This window comes from Meriones unguiculatus, chromosome 21 (assembly GCF_030254825.1).
Source record: "Meriones unguiculatus strain TT.TT164.6M chromosome 21, Bangor_MerUng_6.1, whole genome shotgun sequence".
Classification (NCBI taxonomy): domain Eukaryota; kingdom Metazoa; phylum Chordata; class Mammalia; order Rodentia; family Muridae; genus Meriones; species Meriones unguiculatus.
This window is the reverse complement of record NC_083368.1, coordinates 16,881,943-16,904,372: the sequence shown is the minus strand read 5'-3', so window position 1 is coordinate 16,904,372 and position 22,430 is coordinate 16,881,943. Positions and strand designations below refer to the sequence as shown.

Sequence of the window (22,430 nt, the reverse complement as noted above, 5' to 3'; positions counted from 1 at the left end):
GTACTTACCGTAAAGAGGGGTCCAAACCCAGCAGGGGAGCCCAAAAAGCAGAAGCCACTGCCACACAGCAGCTAGCAAGCTGCCTAGAATCCACACCTGAGGGCTGGAGAGACGGCTCGGTAGTTTAACATGCTTGCTGTAGAGAACCCATGATCAGTTCTCAGCACCCACACAGTGGCTCACAACCAGGTCTAGGAGACCCAACTCCCTCTTCTGGCCTCCCTCCAGGTCCTGCACGTATGTGGCACATATACACATAAGTGCAGGCAAAAGCTCTTACATGTGAAATTAGATAGATAGATAGATAGATAGATAGATAGATAGATAGATAACCACAATTCCAAGGACCCGGTAAAGGAGATGCCCCCAGAGCTTGGGTCAGGGTAACAAAGAACCCTGAGGGTAAGTAAGAGAGGTGCTAGAGAAGGCAGAAGCCTCCTGGGGCTGTATGGTGGTCAGGATGGGAAGCAGGCCCCAGGGCATAGGAAGTTTAGGAGAATTACCAGGGTGATACCTGGGAGAGACTAGGAAGGAAAGCAACAGGGACAGGAGAAGGATCTAGAACAAGATATGAGTCTGACATATAAGACTAGGAAAGTCATAGCAGCTGAGAAGGACCTCAGTGAGTCCTTCTTAGAAGCTCAACTGCCCACCAGGGAACGCTGGCATCAAGGCAGCCATGGGTGGGGGGGGCAGGAATGAACACACATACCTTCCCAGGCTTATGGGCTGTCTGAAGCTTATCTTGTGAACAATGAACTGGAGAGATGGGATAGGCCATCATGTTAGAGTAGCCTTGGCCCTAGCTTTATCTGATGCTTTCAAGTGAAGGCAAAGTATGAGACAGACTTTGAGAAGAACCTATCCATAGTGGGAAAGATGGGATGCATCTGGAGACTTGGCGGCAGAAGCCCTGCATCAAGGGCTACGGCTTTGGTACAGTCAAGAAGTCGCAAAGGTGTCTGATGCTCATGCTGGTTAGAGCCTTGACACTGAGACCAGCCACAGTTTCCTTAACAGGAAGAGGAATCCTTCACTGTCGAGGAGTCAGAGTTATAGCTGCACCTGGGAGCCAGGTGAAGATGCTCTAGCCAAGGTTCCGTGGAGATGAAATATACAGGAGAGCCGAGCTCCTGCCTCTCCGAGGATGCAAGTCAATAGAGACAGGCAGGGGTCTCAAGGCCAGGGACTGGAAAGCAAGCTGGGCCACCTACTGACCCTCTGCCCCCAGCCCCCACCAGTCACCCAGGGCGGCCAGAGCACTCACATCCGGGAACAGGGTCTGTCAGTCTGTGAGGACCCTTCACCTCCAACTTCCCTGCCCCAAACTAGTGGACCCCACCTTCTTAGTGACCCCAAAGATCAGCACAGCCCATTCCTTCCGCTGATCCTGCCAGCCCCCCACCCAGGCCCACCCCAATCTTATCCTCTGCTGCTTTTTAAGAGTCCAGCCAACATAAATGCACATGTTTGTTTGTCTGCCTGTCTGCGTCTCCCAGTCTCTGCCTCTCCCTGTCTCTAAGTTTCTGTTTTGTTTTGAGTTTTTGGTTGTGTTTTATTTATTTATTTTTTTTGGCCTCTGAGGTCTCAAACCCACAGGGCTGGTACACTTGTGCACCTAAACATCTAGCTCTCAGCTTTCTGCCAGCTGTAGCTAGCACAGAACTACCGACTCCCAAGATGCATTTCTGCTTAAGGTGCCCAAAAGGTGCTGGTGTATGTCTTCCCTGCATTCTGGGAATTGTAGTTTACCTAGCTCCCCAGCCCCTCCCCTGCCTCCCAACTCTCCGCTGTGGGCCATCTGCCTCTGCCCTGCCCGCTAGGTCTCTCCACGGACCTGCGGCTCCAGGGAAACGTGCGTCATTGGACAACAGGATTGGGAGGTGGAGGCCCTGGATGGCAGCTTCCTGCCCTTTTGTGTCCCCCACTTGAGTCATGGGGTGTGGGGGTTTCAGGAAATTGAGATGGGAGGGGGAAAGATACCCTAATGCCAGCCACAAGGACAAAATGTCACTGCGTCCTTGCTGAACCTGTGTCCCCAAGCCCCCAAAGGACTCTGAGATAGGAAGGGTAAAGAGAGCCAGGGTGCCCTAGAGACGTCTGTGGTCACTAGGAGTATGCTATCCCATTGGCCTGCTACTACTCAGTGCTCAAAGCCCTCCCCCTGTGGCCTCATACCATCAAAGCATCGTTCTCACCCTCCAGTTGCTCCAGCCTACCGTTCCAAGACCAGTCCCTGTACTCAGCCCTAGGCCTCTAATGGACACCTGGTTTCCCACTTATCAGTTCTAGCCCTCACGGCGGAACCCAGGCGTCCGGGCCCCCACCCTCTGAACCAGCGGGCATGAAGCCGAGGTTTTAGAGCCTCCCTGCCGACCTTGTTCCTGTCCCATTGTGTGTGGGACAGGGGCGGGGCGAGGGCCAGCATCTGAGAGCCCCCTCCCACCACCCCCTCCCTGCTTCCTTAGGAAAAGGCCAGGGCTCTGCTGAGCAGCCAGCAGAGTCGAGGTGCAGCTGGCATGGGTAACCTGAAGAGTGTGGGCCAGGAGCCTGGGCCACCCTGTGGCCTGGGGCTTGGGCTGGGCCTAGGGCTGTGCGGCAAGCAGGGCCCAGCCTCTCCAGGACCAGAGCCTAGCCAGGCACCAGCATCCCTGACTCCGACCCCACCAGCACCAGACCACAGGTGAGAGCCACATGGCCATGAGTAAGTAAGATCTGAGAGCAAAGGAGTTGTACGGAGGACTGAGGCCTAGAGCTGGGAAAAGGCAGAAGGATCAGGCTCACAATGCAAAATCACACTACTAGTGTGATTAGAAGAGAACCAGGCTGCACTGCATGACCGAGAAGAGGCCAGGGGCAAGGCCGTCGGGTAGGAGGTAAGAGTGGGAAATCAGTAGTCCTGCTATAGAATTGGGCCAGAGTTTAAGCATTGCTCCAAGTTCAAGAACCGTCTGACCTCAAACCAGTTTCTTAAGCTCTCTGAGCCTCCCGGTGGATAAAAGGTAGACTCAGCCGCACTTACCTCTTGCGTCTGTAAGTTTTTAGTTCATAGGAAACCTTCTACAAACAGTAGCAGTGGTCCCTCAGCCGGAGAAGACGGGAGCAGGGGAGGGGCATTCTAGGTGTGGAGTTTCACAGAACAGGGGAGAGCTGGGGTCTGTGATCCAAACATGGGAGCAAAGGCAAAGTTGCTAGGCCCTTTCCCTGCCTCAGGACTCCCTCCTCACAACCCTTAATCACAAATGGCCCTGCAGCCCTAGCCTCAAAAACCCTTCCCTGGGCCTGAGGTCTCTGAAGAGAGGAAAATGAAAAATGTCAGCGGGGTGTCAGGCCAAGGGGCTCCTGCCAAGCCTGAGGGTCTATTGCCGCTGCTCCGGGACACCGGGCCTCAAGTCCCTCCCTTCCTCCTGCGCAGGCAGGCTGTTCTGGGAGGAAGTGATAAGGCCTCAGGCTTCCCTTCACACGATGGCTGCTGTCAAGAGGGGTGTGATCAGGAGCAAAATCAGAGCAGAGGAATCCCTGCGGGGGGGCTTCCCCCAAGCCCAGGCCCCTCAAGTAGGCCCCATTTCCAGCTGCCAAAATGTGATCCTTAAGATGGGGTAACATGAAGCCAACTTGGTGGCATATGATGACTATGCCAGCAGCTGGGAGGTAGAAGCAGGAGGGCCCTTGGCTGTATAGAGCTTGAGCCCAGACAGACCTGTCTCAACACCCCTTAACCCACACAAAAGAGAGGTTATCTCACTCACGGCTCAGAAAGCTGAACAGCCTCGAACATGGCACAGGCACCTTGCTATGCTGCATCTTAGGTGAGATAAGGGTATCCCTTAGTGAGCACCCGGACCAAGCAGGCAGGCCAAACAGCTTTTTAAAACAAAAACAAAAAACAATAAAGGCACTCTGCTAGAACCCGGTAGTTAGTCTGCAAGAGCAGGGGTCTATACCTCCCCACTCTATCACCTCCCAAATCGCCAAGTTGTAAAGCTAGGAAGTACACTTAAACTGAAAGAACCGCAGATGCAAACTAGACAAACTAGGTGCCATGCAGGGAGCTAGGACCAGTCTGGGCCAGCACTCCAAGCCAAGAGAGTGGTCAAGGGTGCCTGAGCACTGGGAAGCAAGACACTGGCTCAGAGCATAGCTTCCATTTGCACGTTCTCTGGCAAGAGACTTCATTTGTCCAAGCCCTGAGGCCTTCTTAAGTAGGGGTATGGAAGGCACAGCCACCTCCTAAGGCTGATATGAGAACTTACAGAAGATCAGAAAGCTGATGGTGGACAATGACTCGGTGTTTTACTTTTGTTTGTTTGCTTGTTTGTTTGTTTTGGGGAAGAGGCAGGTTAGAGACAGGGTTTCTCTGTGTAGCACTGGATGTCCTGGACTGGCTTTGTAGACCAGGCTGGCCTCCAACTCACAGAGATCCACCTGCCTCTGCCTCCCCGGGTGCTGAGATTACCAGCCTGTGCCACTGCGGCCCAGCCCCTGTGGAGTTATTGATACTGTGCGATGATGCCCTGAACTACAGAAGGAAACAAACTTCTCTCCCGTGACTCTGTGCAACCCTGGTCCCCAACAGTCCCCCACTAACCCGGCCTCCAGAAGGACCCAAGTTTCCTCGAGTGAAGAACTGGGAGGTGGGCAGCATCACCTATGACACGCTCAGTGCACAGGCTCAGCAGGTAAGCCAGGCCCTGCCCACATTTCTAGGCCTGGTCCCAGGTGGGGGCCCAAAGGAGGAAGCTTCACTTTGTTTAGACTTGGCCCCTATCTGCAGAGTGTAGTGAAAACTGGGACGGACCAGAGGGATCAAAGGACACTGCAAGGATTTTAGCAGCCCTTTGGCCCTGAGCCCCAAGCGCTACACTGTGCCAACCTGACCTCATCCCATTTCCAGTCTTAGCTGTCATCTAAGCCTGTGCTTTCCCAAACCTCCCTCCCTCTGCTCACATCTGCCTCAGCCCTGCTAACCACAGCTCATCCTGTGCTCTGGGCTGACCCTGGCCTTGTGTGCTCTGTTCTTCTGGCCCAGGATGGGCCCTGTACCCCAAGACGCTGCCTGGGATCCCTGGTATTTCCAAGGAAGTTACAGAGCCGGCCCACCCAGGGCCCTTCACCCACTGAGCAGCTATTAGGTCAAGCCCGGGACTTCATCAATCAGTACTACAACTCCATCAAAAGGTGGGCCTCGACCCCTGCACCCAAGCACCCCCACCACTGAGTGGCGAAGCCACCTGATCACCACTCACACCTTATTCCCCATCCCTTCCACTCTTGTGGCCCTCCCTTCTCCCAGGAGCGGTTCCCAGGCTCATGAGCAGCGACTTCAGGAGGTGGAGGCTGAGGTAGCAGCCACTGGCACCTACCAGCTCCGGGAGAGTGAGCTGGTGTTTGGGGCCAAGCAGGCCTGGCGCAATGCTCCCCGCTGTGTGGGCCGGATCCAGTGGGGAAAGCTGCAGGTATAACCAGCTGGCACATGGCCAGGACGGGTACCATGGGACTGAGCAGGGAGAAGAGGGATGCAGGAAGCTCCCAAGGTTTCCCGGGGGTGGGTTTGAGGCAGTGGAAAAATCTCTGCCTGTTGCCTTTAGAGACAAAGGCTCTCTGCTTGGTACCACCTAGTAGCTAAAACATGGTTATCAGGCCTGAAGCCCTTGGCTGAAGCAAGCAGAATATTGAGGTATTTACTAGGTACATGAGGACAGCTGATAGACAGGGTTAGAAATAGTTTCTGGAAAAGCTAGCTCACTCCTCCTGCCAGGCCTTCACCTCATACCCACCTCCCCTGAGGTCCCCTGTAGCCTCCGTCCCACACCCTGATTAAGGCAAGTACATGCCACAGAACTAGCCTGGGTTACGAGAAGAGCCTTGGCACTAAGAGAAGCCAAGGACCCTCAGGGAAACTGAATCCACAACCTTGGTCTCCTGAGCTGTAAGTGGTCGCCAAAGAACATGGAAAAAAGCCACATGCTCCATGATGTCAAAGGCATCTCCAATAAAATAAGAGCAAACTATCTGCCACTTGCCTGTCACTTTAAGTGGTTCAAAGCTTTTTAGTTCAACTTTGAACCAGTCAAGCTTCCGTAATAGACTCCACTTGCTACTATGTCCCTCCCTTGGCCACTGGCCAACCACTGCCACCCCTTACCCTGTCACAAGTTTCCTCCTCCCTCAGGCAGGATAGGACCCCACCCCACCCCAGCCTTCTCCTGATATCATGATGCCACTGGCAGTGTCCCTAGAGCCACCTACAGTCACCTCTTCCCATAACTGTGCTGGATGGTCCCCTGCCTTGACATGAGCACACAATATGAATGAGCAACTCAATACCAACAGGGACCTAGGTGTGGTCCCTGATCAACTAGGAACCTTTCCCTTGCATCAGATCAGCAGTGAGCGAGGGTCCCTCCATGCTGCTTTTCAAGACTGCCCTGAGGGGAATGGGGAGGTGTGTCCAGGGAAACTCAGGCTGTTCTAGGCAAGCAACCCTGTCAGACAGAAGAGGGTCAGTAGGGCATAAATGTTGAGGGCACTGGTCACATGGATAGTGAGTAGTTCCTCCAGACCCCGCCTCCTTCCCGGCAAGCCCCATGCCAGCACTCCTCCACCGACACTCAAAACCTCGTCTCCTACGTCCTTGACCCCGTCGTCCTCCTTTCGCCCAGGTATTTGATGCTCGGGACTGCAGGACTGCACAGGAGATGTTCACCTACATCTGTAGCCACATTAAGTATGCAACAAACCGAGGCAATCTTCGGTGAGTGGCCCACCCCAGGCTCAAGCCCGTGCCGGGCAGCAGTAAAGGGCTCTAACCAGCTTCCTTCCCCCATGTCAGTTCAGCCATCACAGTGTTCCCCCAGCGCTGCCCTGGCAGAGGAGACTTTCGGATCTGGAACAGCCAGCTGGTGCGCTATGCAGGCTACAGGCAGCAGGATGGCTCTGTTCGAGGGGACCCTGCTAATGTGGAGATCACTGAGGTGTGTGCCACTTTGCTGTCTATTGCTGTGATAAAACCCTGACCAAAAGTAATCTTTCTTTCCTCCATTACTGAAGGAAGCCAGGACAGGAACTCAAGACAGGAACCTGGAGAAACCATGGAGTACCGTTTACCGGCTTGCTCAGCTACCTTCCATAGATAGCTCAGGCCCAGCTAGCTATATGGGATGGCACTGCCCACAGTGGGCTTGGCCCCCTCCATCCATCAGCAGTCAGTGAAAGTTCTCCATAGACATGGCTGCAGGCCAATCTGGTGATGGAGGCAATTCTTCAGTTGAAGTTTCCTCTTCCCAGGTGGCCAAGAGTAGTCATCACAGGTGGGGACCAAAGCTTTCGAGGATAGGGAAACCAGGAAAAACTGCATGGGAATACAGAGAAGAGGTCAATGAGAAGTAAGAGGAGGGGACCTTTTTAAGATAAAAGATATGAAACCAGGCATGGTGGTGCACTCCTATAATCCTTGACTTGAAAAGTCAAAACCAGGAGGGTCAGGAGTTCAAGGCAAGTCTTGACTGCAAGAACAGGGTCCTCCGGTGGGTATGGATATCCAGGCACTAAGGAGTCCCTGAGGTAAAAAGCAGGGAATGGCTAATGGTGAGGATTCCTGTTGAGGTCAGGGGTCAGTACCCTTAAACCCACCTCTGTCTCCTTATCACAGCTCTGTATCCAATATGGCTGGACCCCAGGAAATGGCCGTTTTGATGTGCTGCCCCTGCTACTCCAGGCTCCTGATGAGCCCCCAGAACTCTTCACTCTGCCCCCAGAGCTGGTCCTTGAGGTCCCTCTGGAGCACCCCACGTGAGCACGAAAGGTCAAGGGTGGGAGTGAGGCGACCCGGAGCCCTTTGAGGAGGGGCTGGGAGGGGCACCTGGCAACTCTACACAGAAGCTAATTCAAACCCAATGCCCTTAGGTTACAGTGGTTCGCTGCCCTTGGCCTGCGCTGGTATGCCCTCCCAGCTGTGTCCAACATGCTGTTAGAAATTGGGGGCCTGGAGTTCCCTGCTGCCCCATTCAGCGGCTGGTACATGAGCTCAGAGATTGGCATGAGGGACCTGTGTGACCCTCACCGCTACAACATCCTTGAGGTGAGGGGATGTTGAGGAAAGCGGACATGAAGCTGTGTGCCACTCCTACCCCTGCCCAGAGTGCAGGCCGTGGGAAAGTGTGAGCCGAGTCAGGTCCAAGGATGTGAGCGCCACAGCCACAAAGCTGGGAAGGAGAGACACTAAGCAAGGAAGTGTGTGAAGGACCGCCTTCATCAGCTTCTCAAAGGAGAGAGAGAGTGTGCGTGTGTTTGTGTGTGCTAATGTGTGTGTGCTCATGTATGTGTGTGTACATGTACATACATGCGTGCATGTTGTATGCTTTTGTGTGTGCGTGTGTGTTGCCAGGCTAGCCCTGAATTCACGGTAATCTTCCTGCCTCGGTACCCCAAGCACTAGAATAATAGCCTTGACCCACCACGACTGGCTCAGAGGAGACCTTGACTTAGAAAAGGTTTACAGTCCATTTCAGAGATGAGAAATGAAAGGCTGGGGCTGAGAAGGGACTTGTTCTCTCTGCTCTATTGTACCTTTGTGGGCAAAATGCTGACCCAACCCATTTTTCTTCTCACCCCTCCTCCCACCCACTCCCTGCTGCTTCTGTCCCTGCCCTGTTCAACTTACCCCAGGATGTGGCTGTCTGCATGGATCTAGACACCCGGACCACCTCATCACTGTGGAAAGACAAGGCAGCCGTGGAAATCAATGTGGCCGTACTGCACAGCTACCAGGTACAGGGCTCAGCTGCGGGGACAGGAGCAGACACTGAGCAGAGCCGAGATGCGCTCTAACCCACGTGTGCTGCCTGGGTGCTACGGTGTGCTACCTAAGCGCCTGCCAACAACCTTGCTCAGTAGTTGGTCCCAGGGCATACTGTGGGACCCACTGGCATCTGGAATCTCTAATACTGAGTAGAAAACATGCTGGGTACAGGGGTGTTGTTATACAGTGTGTGTGTGTGTGTGTGTGTGTGTGTGTGTGTGTGTGTGTGGTGGGGTGTGGTTATTGGAAAACAGTGCCTGGTGAAACCTCTGTGGAGTCTGAAAGAGTTAAGAAAGGTCTTAAGAATGTGGCCCCGTGGTAAGTGAGGCCCCACGTTCTCTCTCAGCACCCAGCGCTGGTGACAAGGTACACAGACACTAGAAATCAGAGCTGCTTTCACCAGTTAAACTAGAAGTATGACTGTGTAATCGGCTGGAGATTTGAGGGGACACAGACTAGGTCATTTACAGTAACCCAAGGCACAGAATAGACTGCGTTGACAATGATGGAGACAGTGGGATCTAGAGGGCGTTTCTGAGCCCAGCCTCTTCCTACCCCACCTCAGCTGGCCAAAGTGACCATTGTGGACCACCATGCCGCCACAGCCTCCTTCATGAAGCACTTGGAGAACGAGCAGAAGGCCAGAGGGGGCTGCCCTGCTGATTGGGCCTGGATCGTGCCTCCCATCTCAGGCAGCCTCACTCCTGTCTTTCATCAAGAGATGGTCAACTATTTCCTGTCCCCTGCCTTCCGCTACCAGGTACCCAACCCAACTGGCTCCCGCCCACCTAGCAAAGCTCTAAGCAGCCCACAGAAACTGCTAACTTCTGTCTTCCATGCTCCTGCCCTCCCCACCTCAACTCTTTTTGGCAGCCAGACCCCTGGAAGGGAAGTGCGGCAAAGGGCGCGGGTATCACCAGAAAGAAGACCTTTAAGGAAGTAGCCAAGTGGGTACCCTGGGACTGTGTCCCTTCTCCATACTCTGGGGGAATCAGCCCAGTAGTGGTACCCCAAAACTTGGCAGTGATGACTGCAGTGATGCAGAAGTCTGGACCCCTCTGTGGGAGGTCTGGCCTCTGTGCACCTAGGATGCCCTCACCCCACCCTTGCCTGCAGTGCGGTGAAGATCTCTGCCTCGCTCATGGGTACAGTGATGGCGAAGCGAGTGAAGGCCACTATCCTGTATGGCTCTGAGACTGGCCGGGCCCAGAGCTACGCACAGCAGCTGGGGAGGCTCTTCCGGAAGGCGTTTGATCCCCGGGTAGGACTGAGGCCTGAGAGGCAGGGGTTTGGAAAGACAAAAGCCTCTGTCTACTTCTTCAGAGGTGCCTAGAGGACAAAAGGGCTAAAGTACGGGTTCATATCAAGTCCAGCAAGGTGGTGCATCCCTGTAACCCCAAAACTTGGGCAGTAGAGTCAAAAGGATCAAGGGTTCAGGGTCATCCTTGGCTAATAATGAATTTAAGGCTAATCTGGACTACATGAGACCCTGTCTCAAAAAATAAGTCAGGGTTCACAAAGGAAGCTACAACCTCCAAGGATTCAGGATCTAATCAGGCCTTGTCTTGCCAAGGTGGCCTAAGTGAGAAGGACAGGAACAGCAGGAAGACAGGGCCTAACATCTATTTCTTCCTCCCCATAGGTCCTGTGTATGGACGAGTACGATGTGGTGTCCCTAGAGCATGAGGCCCTGGTGTTGGTGGTGACCAGCACATTTGGGAATGGAGATCCCCCAGAGAATGGAGAGGTAAGGCTTTCAGGAGGGGGAGAATGAGAAAGGACTCGAAACAGGAACAGCTGGACAGGCAGATGCAGGCACACATACACACTCACACACATGCACACACACTCATAGACACCAGGATGGAAAATGAATATGCTGAAGCAGCCCCACTTCCTGACAGGAATGTGAACTGGCTACTGGATACCTTGACCCCCGTGTCCCCAGCCATCTCTGTTATCAGTGCAGCTCTTTCATATAGGGAAGGCACTGGCTGACCAGAATGCCTCCAGGTCTTGACAACCAAGAAAAACAAGGATTCCCTGCTCACTCAGTATTTTAACTTTCCCTTTTCTTTTTCTGAAAAGAAAGATCTGAACTCTCTGGATGCCAGCCTAGATTAAATAGCTTCTCTTGTTCAACATGTCTTAAACAGAGACAAAAGCTGAATCCGTCAAATGCCTTCCGGTTAAGCATTATCTCCCCATGGTCTGCCTCTGTGCCCTAAGTTTGATGCCTTTCTAGCTGTTCATGTGTTCCAGCTTCAGGCGTCAGGTCCCTTGTGAGTGCTGAGTCCCTGCTCTAGAAACAAAAGTTAAATGTCCACAGCAAGCTTGAATTCTGGCAGAACCCTACTTCTGACCTGCTTTAGAAACAAGCAAACAAACAAACAAAAAAAAAAAAACCCAGCCTGAGCCAGGTGTGCTATCATCTATAATCCAGCACTTGAAAGGTACAGGCAGGAGGATCCAAAGTTCAAGATCATCTCAGCTTTACTGTGAGTTTAAGGCCAGTCTGGGCTTCAGGAAACCCAAAACAGGAATGTCTTTAATCTCCCGACTAGGGATCTCAGGATCTCAGGCTAGTCTGTCTCAACAACGAACTAACAAAAACTGGACCAAAAACTGGACCAGGTGGGGAGGAAAAGGCACTTGCTGCCATGCCTGAAGCCCTTAGGCCAATCTTTAGGGTCTAGATAATAGAAGGACGGCCTCTACACAGGGGTCACGGCACATACAAAAGCATGCCCATGGGCACATGCACAAACAAGGTGAAAGATAAAAGCAATGAAAAATTAAAAATGAACAAAAAGCTCCAGACACCCCTCTCAGCATCTGCTCAGTATTTGGCGGGGCCTCCCTGTGCGTCACGACCTGCATGCAGAGAGCATCACATGGCGGGCGAGAGAGTGGGAGTGCTCCTGAGAGGGCTGCTTTTATAACAGGGCTTCCCAATACAGCCCATTAATCCGTTAATCCACGAGTGGATTAAACCACTCACGAGCAGCGAGCCCTCTTAACCCCGTGCTGCCCGAAGATCTGGCCTCCAGATGTCGTTAACACGAGCCACAAAGGGCACCGTGGTTTAGCTTTTTAGCATAAAAGTGGTACGTGTGACCTCCAGTCCTGATAAGACACAGCATTTCATCAGTCTTTGGAAAGCTCACTAGTTTCTCCAAGTCGGTCTCCAAGACGGCTTTCACCATCTTGTGCTCAAGAACGTCACATAAGTGGAAGCCCAAGCACTCGGCTGTTTTCGAGGCTTGTCCCGGCCCGTGAGTCAGGGCTTTCCTTCTCCTGCTGAGTGGTGTTCACTTTGTGTGAGCAGCCCAGGCTTGTTTATCCATTCTTCTGTTGATAGACACTTGGACTGCTTCCAGTTCGGGGCTATTACGAATAAAACTGTTAAGAATATTCTTGTAGCAGGCTTTTGTGGGCTTATGTTTTCATTTCTCTTGGATAAATACCCAGGAGTGGAACTGTTGGGTAACAGGAAGATGAAAGTTTAACTTTTTTGTCCTTTAAAAAAAAAAAAAAAAGACATCAAATGGTCAGATTGAACTATGCTTTTGAGATGCGAGTATTTCAATCTTAACCCCCAATTTTCTAAAGGAAGAAATGCAGGAATATATCCCATAGAAAACGGGGTCTATACACCAAAGATACAAACAAGAATATTTATAGCAACATTGCTCATAACAGTCAGACTGGAAACAATTCAAGTGTCAATCAACAGTAGATTGGATAAACAGTGATAAACTCACATGCGATATAGCAGTGTGAACAAGTTATAACACACAATACAGATGAAGAGTGAAAGCAGGCAGTAAACACACACGGTGGGGCATGCTTCTCAAATTCAGAACAAGGCAGCTCGAAGCCAGGGGTTAGCTCGAGCGGAAGAACAGTGTGAGGCACAAGGGTGACTTCAGGATGCTGGGAAGATTTCACAAGGGATGCCGAGCACACGCGTGTCTGGTTTGTGAAAACCTACATGACATGTAACATGTACATGTAACCATACAGTTGCTCTAAGTCATTCACAATCTGAGTTCAAGGCTGAGGACATAGAAAGTTTGGTGGGGTGATTGCCTAGCATGTATAAAGTGCCATGGATCCTGGCACCAAATTCATCGGGTGTGGTGGCATTATGTAATCTCAGCACTCGGGAGTTGGAGGCAAGAGGGTTAGAAGTTCAAGGTCATCTTGGCTATTTAGCAAATTACAATCCAGCCTGAGTTACATGAGACCCCTTCAAAAAAAAAATCCTGAAGTTCTCATGAGCTGACTACAGTAACCCCATAGAAAAGCCACCCAGCTGATCTGCTGTGAGCCTTTAGAAGCTGTGTTTTATGATACTGAACATGTTTCCACGGTGGCACCAAAATGTGAAACAGTCTTCCCGGTGGACCGCTTAAATAATGCCCCTGGAGGCAGGACACTGCATCAGGCTCCTAAGCTCTGTGCATTCCCAAACTGGCTAAACTGGCTGCTCACATCTAGCACTGATGTGGACAAGAATGAGCTGCCTTCCATCTGCCTCTCAAGCAGGACACCCCTCCATTTCTGACTGTGTGTGTGTGTGTGTATGTGTGTGTGTGTGTGTGTGTGTGTGTGTGTGATATGCATGGGGAGGTCAGAGGACCTTTGTGAAGTTGGTTCTCTCCTTCCACTTTTACGTGGGCTCCAGGGATGAAACTCAAGTCCCCACCTTGTACAGCAGGCAACTTTACCGGCTGAACCCTCTCACCAGGCACCCATTTTTGTTTTGTTTTGTTTGAGATAGGGTCTCCTAATGTAGTTTTGACTCACTATGTAGATCATGCTGGTCTCAAACTCAGAGCTACCTGCTGGTATTAGAGGATGTACCACTACCCCTGGCAGGACCACCCAGTTCTTAAAGCCCTTCATTCAGCCACCCCACCTCTGAAGACCACCTGAGTGCACCATACAAAGACAAGTGGCATGTGTGTTAGGATGCTGGGGAACTGTTCACAGACTAACCGTTCATAGTGTCCTTCTGTCGCAGGGACCACCATGCCGGCAAGTGAAGCACTAGGATGTAGCCATTGTAAAGAGTGAGGTCAAGTCTCAGCAGTTGAGACTCTGCTCTTCTGGAGGACCCTAGTTTGATTCCCAGCACCCACACGGAGGCTCACAACCATGTAACTCCAGTTCCAGGGGATCTGACACTCTCCTCTTGACTCCATGGTTACCAGGCACGCACATGATACACAGACATACATGGAGGCCAAACACTCACATGCATAAAATAAACAGAAAACGAGGCCGAGCTCGAGCTGTTGGCCCAGAAGGATGTCCACAATAGCTCACTGACAAAAAGTAAGCAAGAGTTCAGTGGCGGCTGCAGCTCATGTCTTCAATCCCAGCACTTAGGAGGCAGGGCAGAGGATCTCTGTGAGTTCAAGGCCAGCCTAGTCTACAGAGCAAATTCCAGGATATCCAGGGCTACACAAAGAAACCCTGTCTCAAACAAACAAAGACCAAGCAAGAATTTCATGTTTCCGTTAAAAAAAAAGCTATATGCACATATTTAAGTACCAACAGCACCGGTTTAGTCTGTGTTTCTGTTTCAGTTGTGACTTTTTACTTAGGATAGTGGGAAAGCAGTAAGAGTCCATTAGAAACTGTGTTTCAAGCCTTGAACTTGGCTCTGTGCCCTGACTAGAGGCCTAGAGTGGGATCCCAAGTTTGGGTTGCTGAGCCGCTTTCTGTTAGCCATCCAGTCTTAGGGGAACTTCCTTGATGGGTTTAGATGTGGGAGAGAGGGGTGAAGGGCATGCTGATGCCCTGTAAAACCTTTCCAGCTTACAGTGGGTGTGTTGGGATGTAACCCCACTGAAGGTCAAAGCGAAAATGTTCATTGATCCAGGGCTGGGACCTTTCTACCTGTCAGTAGTGCACATATACACAGGGTTAAATCCCATGCGAGAATAAGGCTTTCTCTTTTACTTTATACACCTCTGTAGTGCAGTTTTTCAAAAAGCCAAGCCTTTGAATTTTCAAAACAGAAGTTACTAATAAAGAGTAATAAAGAGCCAGCCAGCCTGGCTTTAGGTTCCTATACAATATAGAGTAAAACTAACCAGGATGCAAACTCTTCCTTGTGCAGAGCTTCGCAGCGGCATTGATGGAGATGTCAGGCCCCTACAACAGCTCCCCTCGGCCTGAGCAGCACAAGTGAGTAGGCTTGGGAACCCCGGGACAAGAGGCATTTGGAGACACTGCAGAGGACTGTATCTTGGTCTCTCAACTCTCAGAGTGTGGGGCCTGGCCACCAGACGATCACCAAGGGCCCTCCTTCTCTGGGGACCTGATCACTTCTGGGCCCAGGATTCAATCCTGATTCCCCTCCAGGAGGAGGGGAGGCAGAGCAGAGCCCTCTACCACCATAACCCTTCTTATCCCAGGGGCAAAAACCCTGAAACTATTCCCTGGCTGGGCCTGGGCCAAGTTTCCACTTCCTTATGACACCCTGTCTTTTTCCTCTCTTGCCAGGAGTTACAAAATCCGGTTCAACAGTGTCTCCTGCTCAGACCCGCTGGTGTCCTCTTGGCGGCGCAAGAGGAAGGAGTCCAGTAACACAGACAGTGCGGGGGCCCTGGGCACCCTCAGGTTGGGGGTCCTCACTAAGGGGGGTGAATGAGAGACAAACCACCCGGGTAGACATGGGCTGGATGGGGGCTCCAGCGAAGGCTTCCTGTACCACAGGTTCTGTGTGTTTGGGCTGGGCTCTCGAGCATACCCTCACTTCTGTGCCTTTGCTCGTGCGGTGGACACGAGACTGGAGGAGCTGGGCGGGGAACGGCTGCTGCAGCTGGGCCAAGGTGATGAGCTCTGCGGCCAGGAGGAGGCTTTCCGAGGCTGGGCCCAGGCAGCCTTCCAGGTGAGCCCCCCTGCACCCTGGATCTGACCTGGGTCAGCCCTCTCTTCTGCCAGCAACCAACCTGAGATACCTCCTCCAGGCTTTTCCCCCAAAATGCTGAGACTGGAGGCTCGCTTACTTCCTAGTCTGGTTCTCTGGGATTCGCCCTCATTTTGCCACTCCATAGCCAACGCTTGTGGGATCAGCCCCAGGTAGTGGACAATAGGTTATGCCACACCAAGCCAGAAACAGAGCAAAAGAGAAGAGGCAGGGTCTGCAGAAGGGCTCCCAGGCCATCATCAGCTGGGGCTAAGAGTAGGAGCACAGAGCAGTGAGGTCAAGGCATCAGGGTCCTTACCCAAGGCAGGAAGGATGGAAGAATGGTGGGACCCAGAGGGTCAGTCAGAGGTCAGAGCTGGAGCTGAGGCCAGCAGGAACTCCAGCGAGGCTGGCGACCAGCCCAGGTGCCTGGCCTAGAGGATTGGTTCTGGACACAGAAGTATCCCAGGGAACCTCTTCAGGGCACCCCTCTCACACTGATACTTCTTGCTCAGTGCAGGAAGCCCCCACATCTGTCCACTGAGTCCATTTGGGACTCAGTTTTAGCCAGTCAGCACCCAGGGCAAGAAGCAGGGATTCTTTGGAGGAGAGAGAACCGGAGGGTTTGCTTAGATGGAGAAGGTCAAGATTGAGAAAAGAGAAACAGAGAATAAGAGCCAGAGAATATGGACAGATGGAGATGCTGGAAGTTTCTGAGCAGGTTGAGACCACAACATGAGGTCTTCCAACTGTGGTGATGCAGACAGATGAAGCATCTGAGAGCTAGCAGGAAGATGGGCTCATTGGGACTGTAGCAATAGGGATCGGAAGGAAGGGAGAGGGCCAAGGAAGGAAGGAAGAGATATACGCTGCACACACTAGAAAAGAAATAGTAACAGCTGGAGATAGGACCCAGCCCATCTCAGGCCAAGGAAGGAAGGAAGGAAGAGATATAAGGCTGCATACGCTAGAAAAGAAACATTATCAGCCTGGAGATAAAACCCAGCCCATCAGGGGGAGCCCTGCATCTCAAGGCTGGGACATCAAGTTGCTAGTTTGCTTATCTGTAACCAAAGCTGACAGATAGAGCAGGCTCTCTATACCTCCCTCAATGAGATAGCATTGGCCCTCTTGCCCACACTATGCTGTGGTTTTGCCTAAAGCATCTCCAACAGTGATGAGCATGCAGTTCAAGTGGTAAGTGCTTACCCAGCATGCACTAAGACCTGGGCTCAGCCCTTGGTGCTACAAAACACAAGAGTAGTGGCTTGTAAAGCCCACCACTTGTGAGGCGGAGACAGGAGGATTAGAAGTATTTTATTTGAATCTTTTCTGGAATCTTATGAGGGATCAAGATGAGAAATTGAGGCACATAAGATGCTAAGTACCGAAAGAATCCAGATGCAGGTCTGGGCTCATAGCTGCCTTCACTGAGCTGCTATATGCACAACTGTGCTCCCGGGGACATGCAATCAAGTACTCATCAGACAGGCAACCAGCAGGTGCAATAAGTCAGTGTCCCTGTGATAGCAGCCAAATGAGCTAGAACATAAGGTGCAATAGTGAGCAGCAGCCTGAGCCTCAGACTGTTACAGCTTCACCCTCCCTCTCACCAGTGAGGGTGTCAACCCCACAGCTTGGGAACTCTGCCCTGCCTGAAATGAGGCTGCTAGGCAGCTGGCGGGTCCAGCCCTACCTCCCGTGACACACCCCTCCCCCACTTCTCACTGAGGCTCCCTGAGGGCAAGCAGCCTTAGATCCTCACCTATTCCCTCAGGCCGCCTGTGAGACCTTCTGTGTGGGAGAAGACGCCAAAGCTGCTGCTCGAGACATCTTCAGCCCCAAACGCAGCTGGAAGCGCCAGAGGTACCGGCTGAGTACCCAGGCTGAGAGCCTGCAGTTGCTACCAGGTACAGCCCTGACCTCAACCAACCTTGCTGAACGGGAGTCCCAGGATTCTCCCTCACAGGCCAGGACGCACGCACTGGCTCAGGCTCCTTTACCCTCTTGCTCCTCAGGGCTGACCCACGTGCACAGGCGGAAGATGTTCCAGGCTACAATCCTCTCTGTGGAAAACCTACAGAGCAGCAAATCTACGTGAGGAATATGGCTCACCCCTCTCTCCTCACTAATGGGGTCCCTCTTCATCAGAACCTAGCACCCTCTTTCTCCCACACTCTTCCTTCTTCCTTACTGTTATCTGACCTCTAACCGCCTCCCTCCATACCCCTAGCCGAGCCACAATCCTGGTGCGTCTGGACACTGGAGGCCAGGAGGGACTGCAGTACCAGCCAGGGGACCACATAGGTGTGTGCCCACCCAACCGGCCTGGCCTGGTGGAGGCGCTGCTGAGCCGAGTGGAGGACCCTCCGCCATCCACAGAGCCTGTGGCCGTGGAGCAACTGGAGAAGGGCAGCCCTGGTGAGGATTGTGGGCTGGGCTGGGAGAGGAAGATTCTGCTGAAGGCCTGGCACAGGACCCCACAGTGCTCAGGTTCACAGTGGTGCCACTCTGTCTCACACCTGGGATTACCTGGACCTAGCTGCCACTCCAGTGTGTGGTCCTTTCCCAGAACCCACCAAGCACCCTAAAAACCTCCTCCCATAGCCACCACCTCCCCATAGTCTAATTTCTCTGTAGTTGGCCTGGAGTCAAGATAACTTGATGGGGTTAAGGACAGAGGAGATCAGACCAACCTAGTCCAGCCAGGGTTCCCAAACACACTGGGGCTGCACAGACAAGCCCGTGCTACCATTCAGGGACAAATTTTCCAGGAAGACACACTGACACATGGTCGGTCCCTGCAAAGTGAATGTCAGATCAGCCCATCCAGCCCCAGCGGGCCCCTCGCTCAGAGCCCCCTGTGCACTGCCCCCCCCAGGTGGCCCTCCCCCCGGCTGGGTGCGGGACCCCCGGCTGCCCCCATGTACGCTGCGTCAGGCTCTCACCTTCTTCTTGGACATCACTTCCCCGCCCAGCCCTCGCCTCCTTCGGCTGCTCAGCACCCTGGCAGAAGAGTCCAGCGAACAGCAGGAGCTAGAGGCCCTCAGCCAGGTGCGGGCCATGCTGTGGGGAGCCCCGGGGCTAGACTAAAGGCGGATAAGTTGGGGGACATTCAGTGGCAGGAAGTCCCCCGTGCATGTCAGATCCTCTGGACATGCTTCTCCTGGCCACATGCACTGGTGCTTTAAGATCTGTTTCCGGGCTGATTCATCTCTGGGTGTGGAGGGATTTCAAGAGGAGGGTGTGCTGGCCTGACCTGAACATGGATGAATCTAAAGAGGCTCACTCTGAGGACTGTGGGGCTCTCAGCTCAGCACATCTGCCCCCAGGACCCTCGGCGCTATGAAGAGTGGAAGTGGTTCCGCTGTCCCACATTGCTAGAGGTGCTGGAGCAGTTCCCATCAGTGGCACTGCCTGCCCCGCTGCTCCTCACCCAGCTGCCCCTGCTCCAGCCCCGGTACTACTCTGTCAGCTCAGCGCCCAGCGCCCACCCAGGAGAGATCCACCTCACCGTAGCTGTGCTGGCATACAGAACCCAGGGTGAGGCTGGGAGCTGGAAAAGCCTGGTGTTGGCAAGACTAAGACAGACCTCTGAATGACTTCCCCTCCTAACCCCTAGATGGGCTGGGCCCTCTGCACTATGGTGTCTGTTCCACATGGCTGAGCCAACTCAAGGCAGGAGACCTGGTACCCTGCTTTATCAGGGGGTAAGTGAGGCCTCTGGGGTAGCAATTAGAGGAGATTGTCTGTGCCCAGGCAAGGGTAAGACAGTGCTACATGCTGGCCAGGGACAAGTGAGGAAAGTACGTGGTGGTGGTGGTGGTGAGGGATATCACAGAGGATTAGCTGGTAATTACTGGAAGCATGGAAAGCCTATTAATGCATCAAGAACTCTACTTTATTCAGGGTGTTTAGGCCTCAACCTCCCGTCCAACCTCCCAACCCTATGTAGGAGAGAGAAGGTTAGTGGGGAGAGAGGGCCCCTTTACTTCTCCCAGCTGTTCAGGGTCAAAGGGTCTTTGGGGGCTATACCAATCTCTGTCAACTTCAGACACAGCTAGCCAGCGGTCACCTTCAAGCCTCTGTGCCCCAAAGCATTGCTCCCCATCTGTCTGCTCCAAACCGCCACATTGTCTATCCCTCTGGCCTCTCCAAGCTGTCACCAACCACATGCCACCACAGCACACCAGGCCACCACCTTCTCTTTTTGGGCTCTCAGTTTATATCCTCCAGAGGCCTAGACCACGCCCCTCTCCATGACACAAGAGACAGGCCATTACCAGCTGGCAAAAGGCACACAAGAGACAAATTAACAGCTATGGACAAACCATAGCCCTACTAAAATCCTACACTTGGGGTTAAAACAGAAACACATTTCCATAACATAACTTGAGATTTTAAAGAAACCAAAACTTCCATGACAGCATTGGGCCTTTGTGTCACTTCACAACTATGGCTGAGCTTTGGGCCTCAATAACTTGTAGAGTTCTGCCCTGAAACCACCACTACCAGCAACAACATGGATTAGACAGGATCCTTGATGCTTTGTGAAAGTGTGGCCCCTGCATGCCTCCCCTCATGTCCTTAGCTACAGCCCATATTAAAAGGCCTGGCTTCTGTCAGGCATGGTGGTACATACCTTTAACTCCCCGCACTTGGAAGGCAGACCAAGTGAATCTCTGTGAGTTCAAGATCAGCCTGATCTACAGAGAGTTCCAGAGCAGCCAGGACTTTATGGAGAGACCCTATATCTTAAAAAAAAAATTAATAAATAAAAGACTTCCAGGCACTGGCAGCACACACCTTCAATTCCAGCACCTGGAGGCAGAGGCAGGCCAATCTCGACACTTGAGGCCAGCCTGGTCTACATAGTGAGTTCCAGGACAGTCAGGGCTACACAGAGAAACCCTGCCTCAAAAACAAACACTAAAAGAAAAAGGAGACACACTGGGCCTTGGACTTTCCTGTCTATACAGCCATAGGTTGGCCGATATGTCACGGGTGAAGCAAAGGGGTCTTAAATGGACTCTCTCTGGCTAGGGCTCCCTCCTTCCGGTTGCCACCTGATCCTAATTTGCCGTGCATCCTGGTGGGCCCAGGGACTGGTATTGCACCCTTCCGGGGATTCTGGCAGGACCGATTACATGACATTGAGATCAAAGGTGAGTCTGGGGCTAACGGTACACCCGGAGTCAGAAGGGAGCCAAGGAGAAAGGAGGCTGGGAAAAAATGGCCATAAAAGAAACCAGGACCAAAGGTGGAAAGAAACTTATTTAACGACGAGGGGAGAAAAGGCAAAGGCTGGGGTCCTGTTTGTCAGTCTTCCTGGTGGTCCCTTGACATATAGTATGTTTTGAAATGGATTGAGGGTAGAGAAGGGAGGGGATAGGGCAGGAATTCAAACAGGAAACAGCTCCAGGTAGATCTTCCCTTCTATAAATCAGAGTGTGGCAGGGTCTGGGAGAAAGCATCCTATGTACTCCTGGAGGCTGAACCGTCAAGATGGTGGTTAATCCAACACAGAAGGCTGGCTGGCACCCTGGGCAAGAGTGGGCTGGAGGTGGGGTTACCAGGGCTGTTCCAGAGGAAGGGGCCCTCCCAAACCTAGGGGTTGCTCACAGGGCTGCAGCCTGCCCCCATGACTTTGGTGTTTGGCTGCCGATGCTCCCAACTCGACCATCTCTACCGGGACGAGGTACTGGATGCCCAGCAGCGCGGGGTGTTTGGCCAAGTCCTCACCGCCTTTTCCAGGGATCCTGGCAGCCCCAAGGTACCAGGGCGGGTGTAGAGATGGCGTGACCAGGCCTGGGCCATTCCCAACACCGGCCCCTCCCAACCCCACCCCACCCCACCCCGGCACGCCCCTGGCCTGGTTGTTGTCATAGCAAGTCCCGCCCCCAGACCTATGTGCAGGACCTCCTAAGGACCGAGCTGGCCGGGGAGGTTCACCGCGTGCTGTGCCTCGAGCAAGGACACATGTTTGTCTGCGGCGATGTCACTATGGCAACCAGCGTCCTGCAAACGGTGCAGCGAATTCTGGCGACAGAGGGCGACATGGAGCTGGAGGAAGCCGGTGACGTCATCGGCGTGCTGCGGGTGCGAAGGGGCGGGCCCGGGCCGGGCTAGGGTGAGTGGCCCTGCTCCTGTTCAGGTTCTGATCCGCTGAGCTCCTTTCCTCCCCGCAGGATCAGCAACGCTACCACGAGGACATTTTCGGGCTCACATTACGCACCCAGGAGGTGACAAGCCGCATACGCACCCAGAGCTTTTCCTTGCAGGAGCGACAGTTGCGGGGTGCAGTGCCCTGGTCCTTCGACCCGCCCGGCCCAGAAACCCTAAGTTCCTGACAGTCTCTTTCCCCTCCAGTTCCCGGAGAGAGGGATTGTGTCCCTTCGTTCTGTTGACGAAGGCCAGCCACCCTCTCTGGAGAACGCCTACAGTCGCGAGGCTGCCGATTTAAGAATTCTCTCTCCAGTTCATTTGGGCAGGGAGAAGGGTTCACCTAAATCGTGAAGGTTCCTCTGGCGGTGGTATTTGCTCTGGTGGACTGTAGACTCCCTTTTTCCGTCTCTGGAGTATCTTACCTTTAATGTCAAAGTCATTTCGGTATTTATTGAAGATTTATCATAAAAGATCATGCCAGGTGTCGTGAGATGCCCAACCCAACTCTTGTGAATCCCAATGATTGAAAAAAAAGACTCA

At 52.9% G+C, this 22,430-nt stretch overlaps 1 protein-coding gene across 2 annotated transcripts; it reads left to right on the top strand.

The window, feature by feature from the left end:
• The first annotated feature begins 2,478 nt into the window (after positions 1 to 2,478).
• Nos3 (nitric oxide synthase 3) lies at positions 2,479 to 22,394 on the top strand. 2 transcript variants are annotated; one of them, XM_021659323.2, is made up of 26 exons: positions 2,481 to 2,683; positions 4,577 to 4,679; positions 5,030 to 5,178; positions 5,294 to 5,456; positions 6,663 to 6,754; positions 6,833 to 6,974; positions 7,652 to 7,791; positions 7,906 to 8,080; positions 8,668 to 8,769; positions 9,366 to 9,560; positions 9,674 to 9,747; positions 9,917 to 10,061; positions 10,443 to 10,547; positions 14,934 to 15,001; positions 15,320 to 15,436; positions 15,533 to 15,707; positions 17,503 to 17,635; positions 17,744 to 17,822; positions 17,959 to 18,146; positions 18,607 to 18,779; positions 19,058 to 19,268; positions 19,348 to 19,435; positions 20,769 to 20,890; positions 21,350 to 21,498; positions 21,630 to 21,824; positions 21,914 to 22,394. In XM_021659323.2, the coding sequence occupies exons 1-26, from the start codon at positions 2,520 to 2,522 to the stop codon at positions 22,073 to 22,075; spliced, it is 3,609 nt and encodes a 1,202-aa protein (XP_021514998.1). In that variant the 5' UTR covers positions 2,481 to 2,519; the 3' UTR covers positions 22,076 to 22,394. The 2 variants fall into 2 exon arrangements, with proteins under 2 accessions (XP_060229961.1, XP_021514998.1); XM_060373978.1 differs by lacking the exons at positions 19,348 to 19,435; positions 20,769 to 20,890; positions 21,350 to 21,498; positions 21,630 to 21,824; positions 21,914 to 22,394 and having other exon boundaries at positions 2,479 to 2,683; positions 18,704 to 18,779; positions 19,058 to 19,192.
• The last annotated feature ends 36 nt before the right edge of the window (positions 22,395 to 22,430 follow it).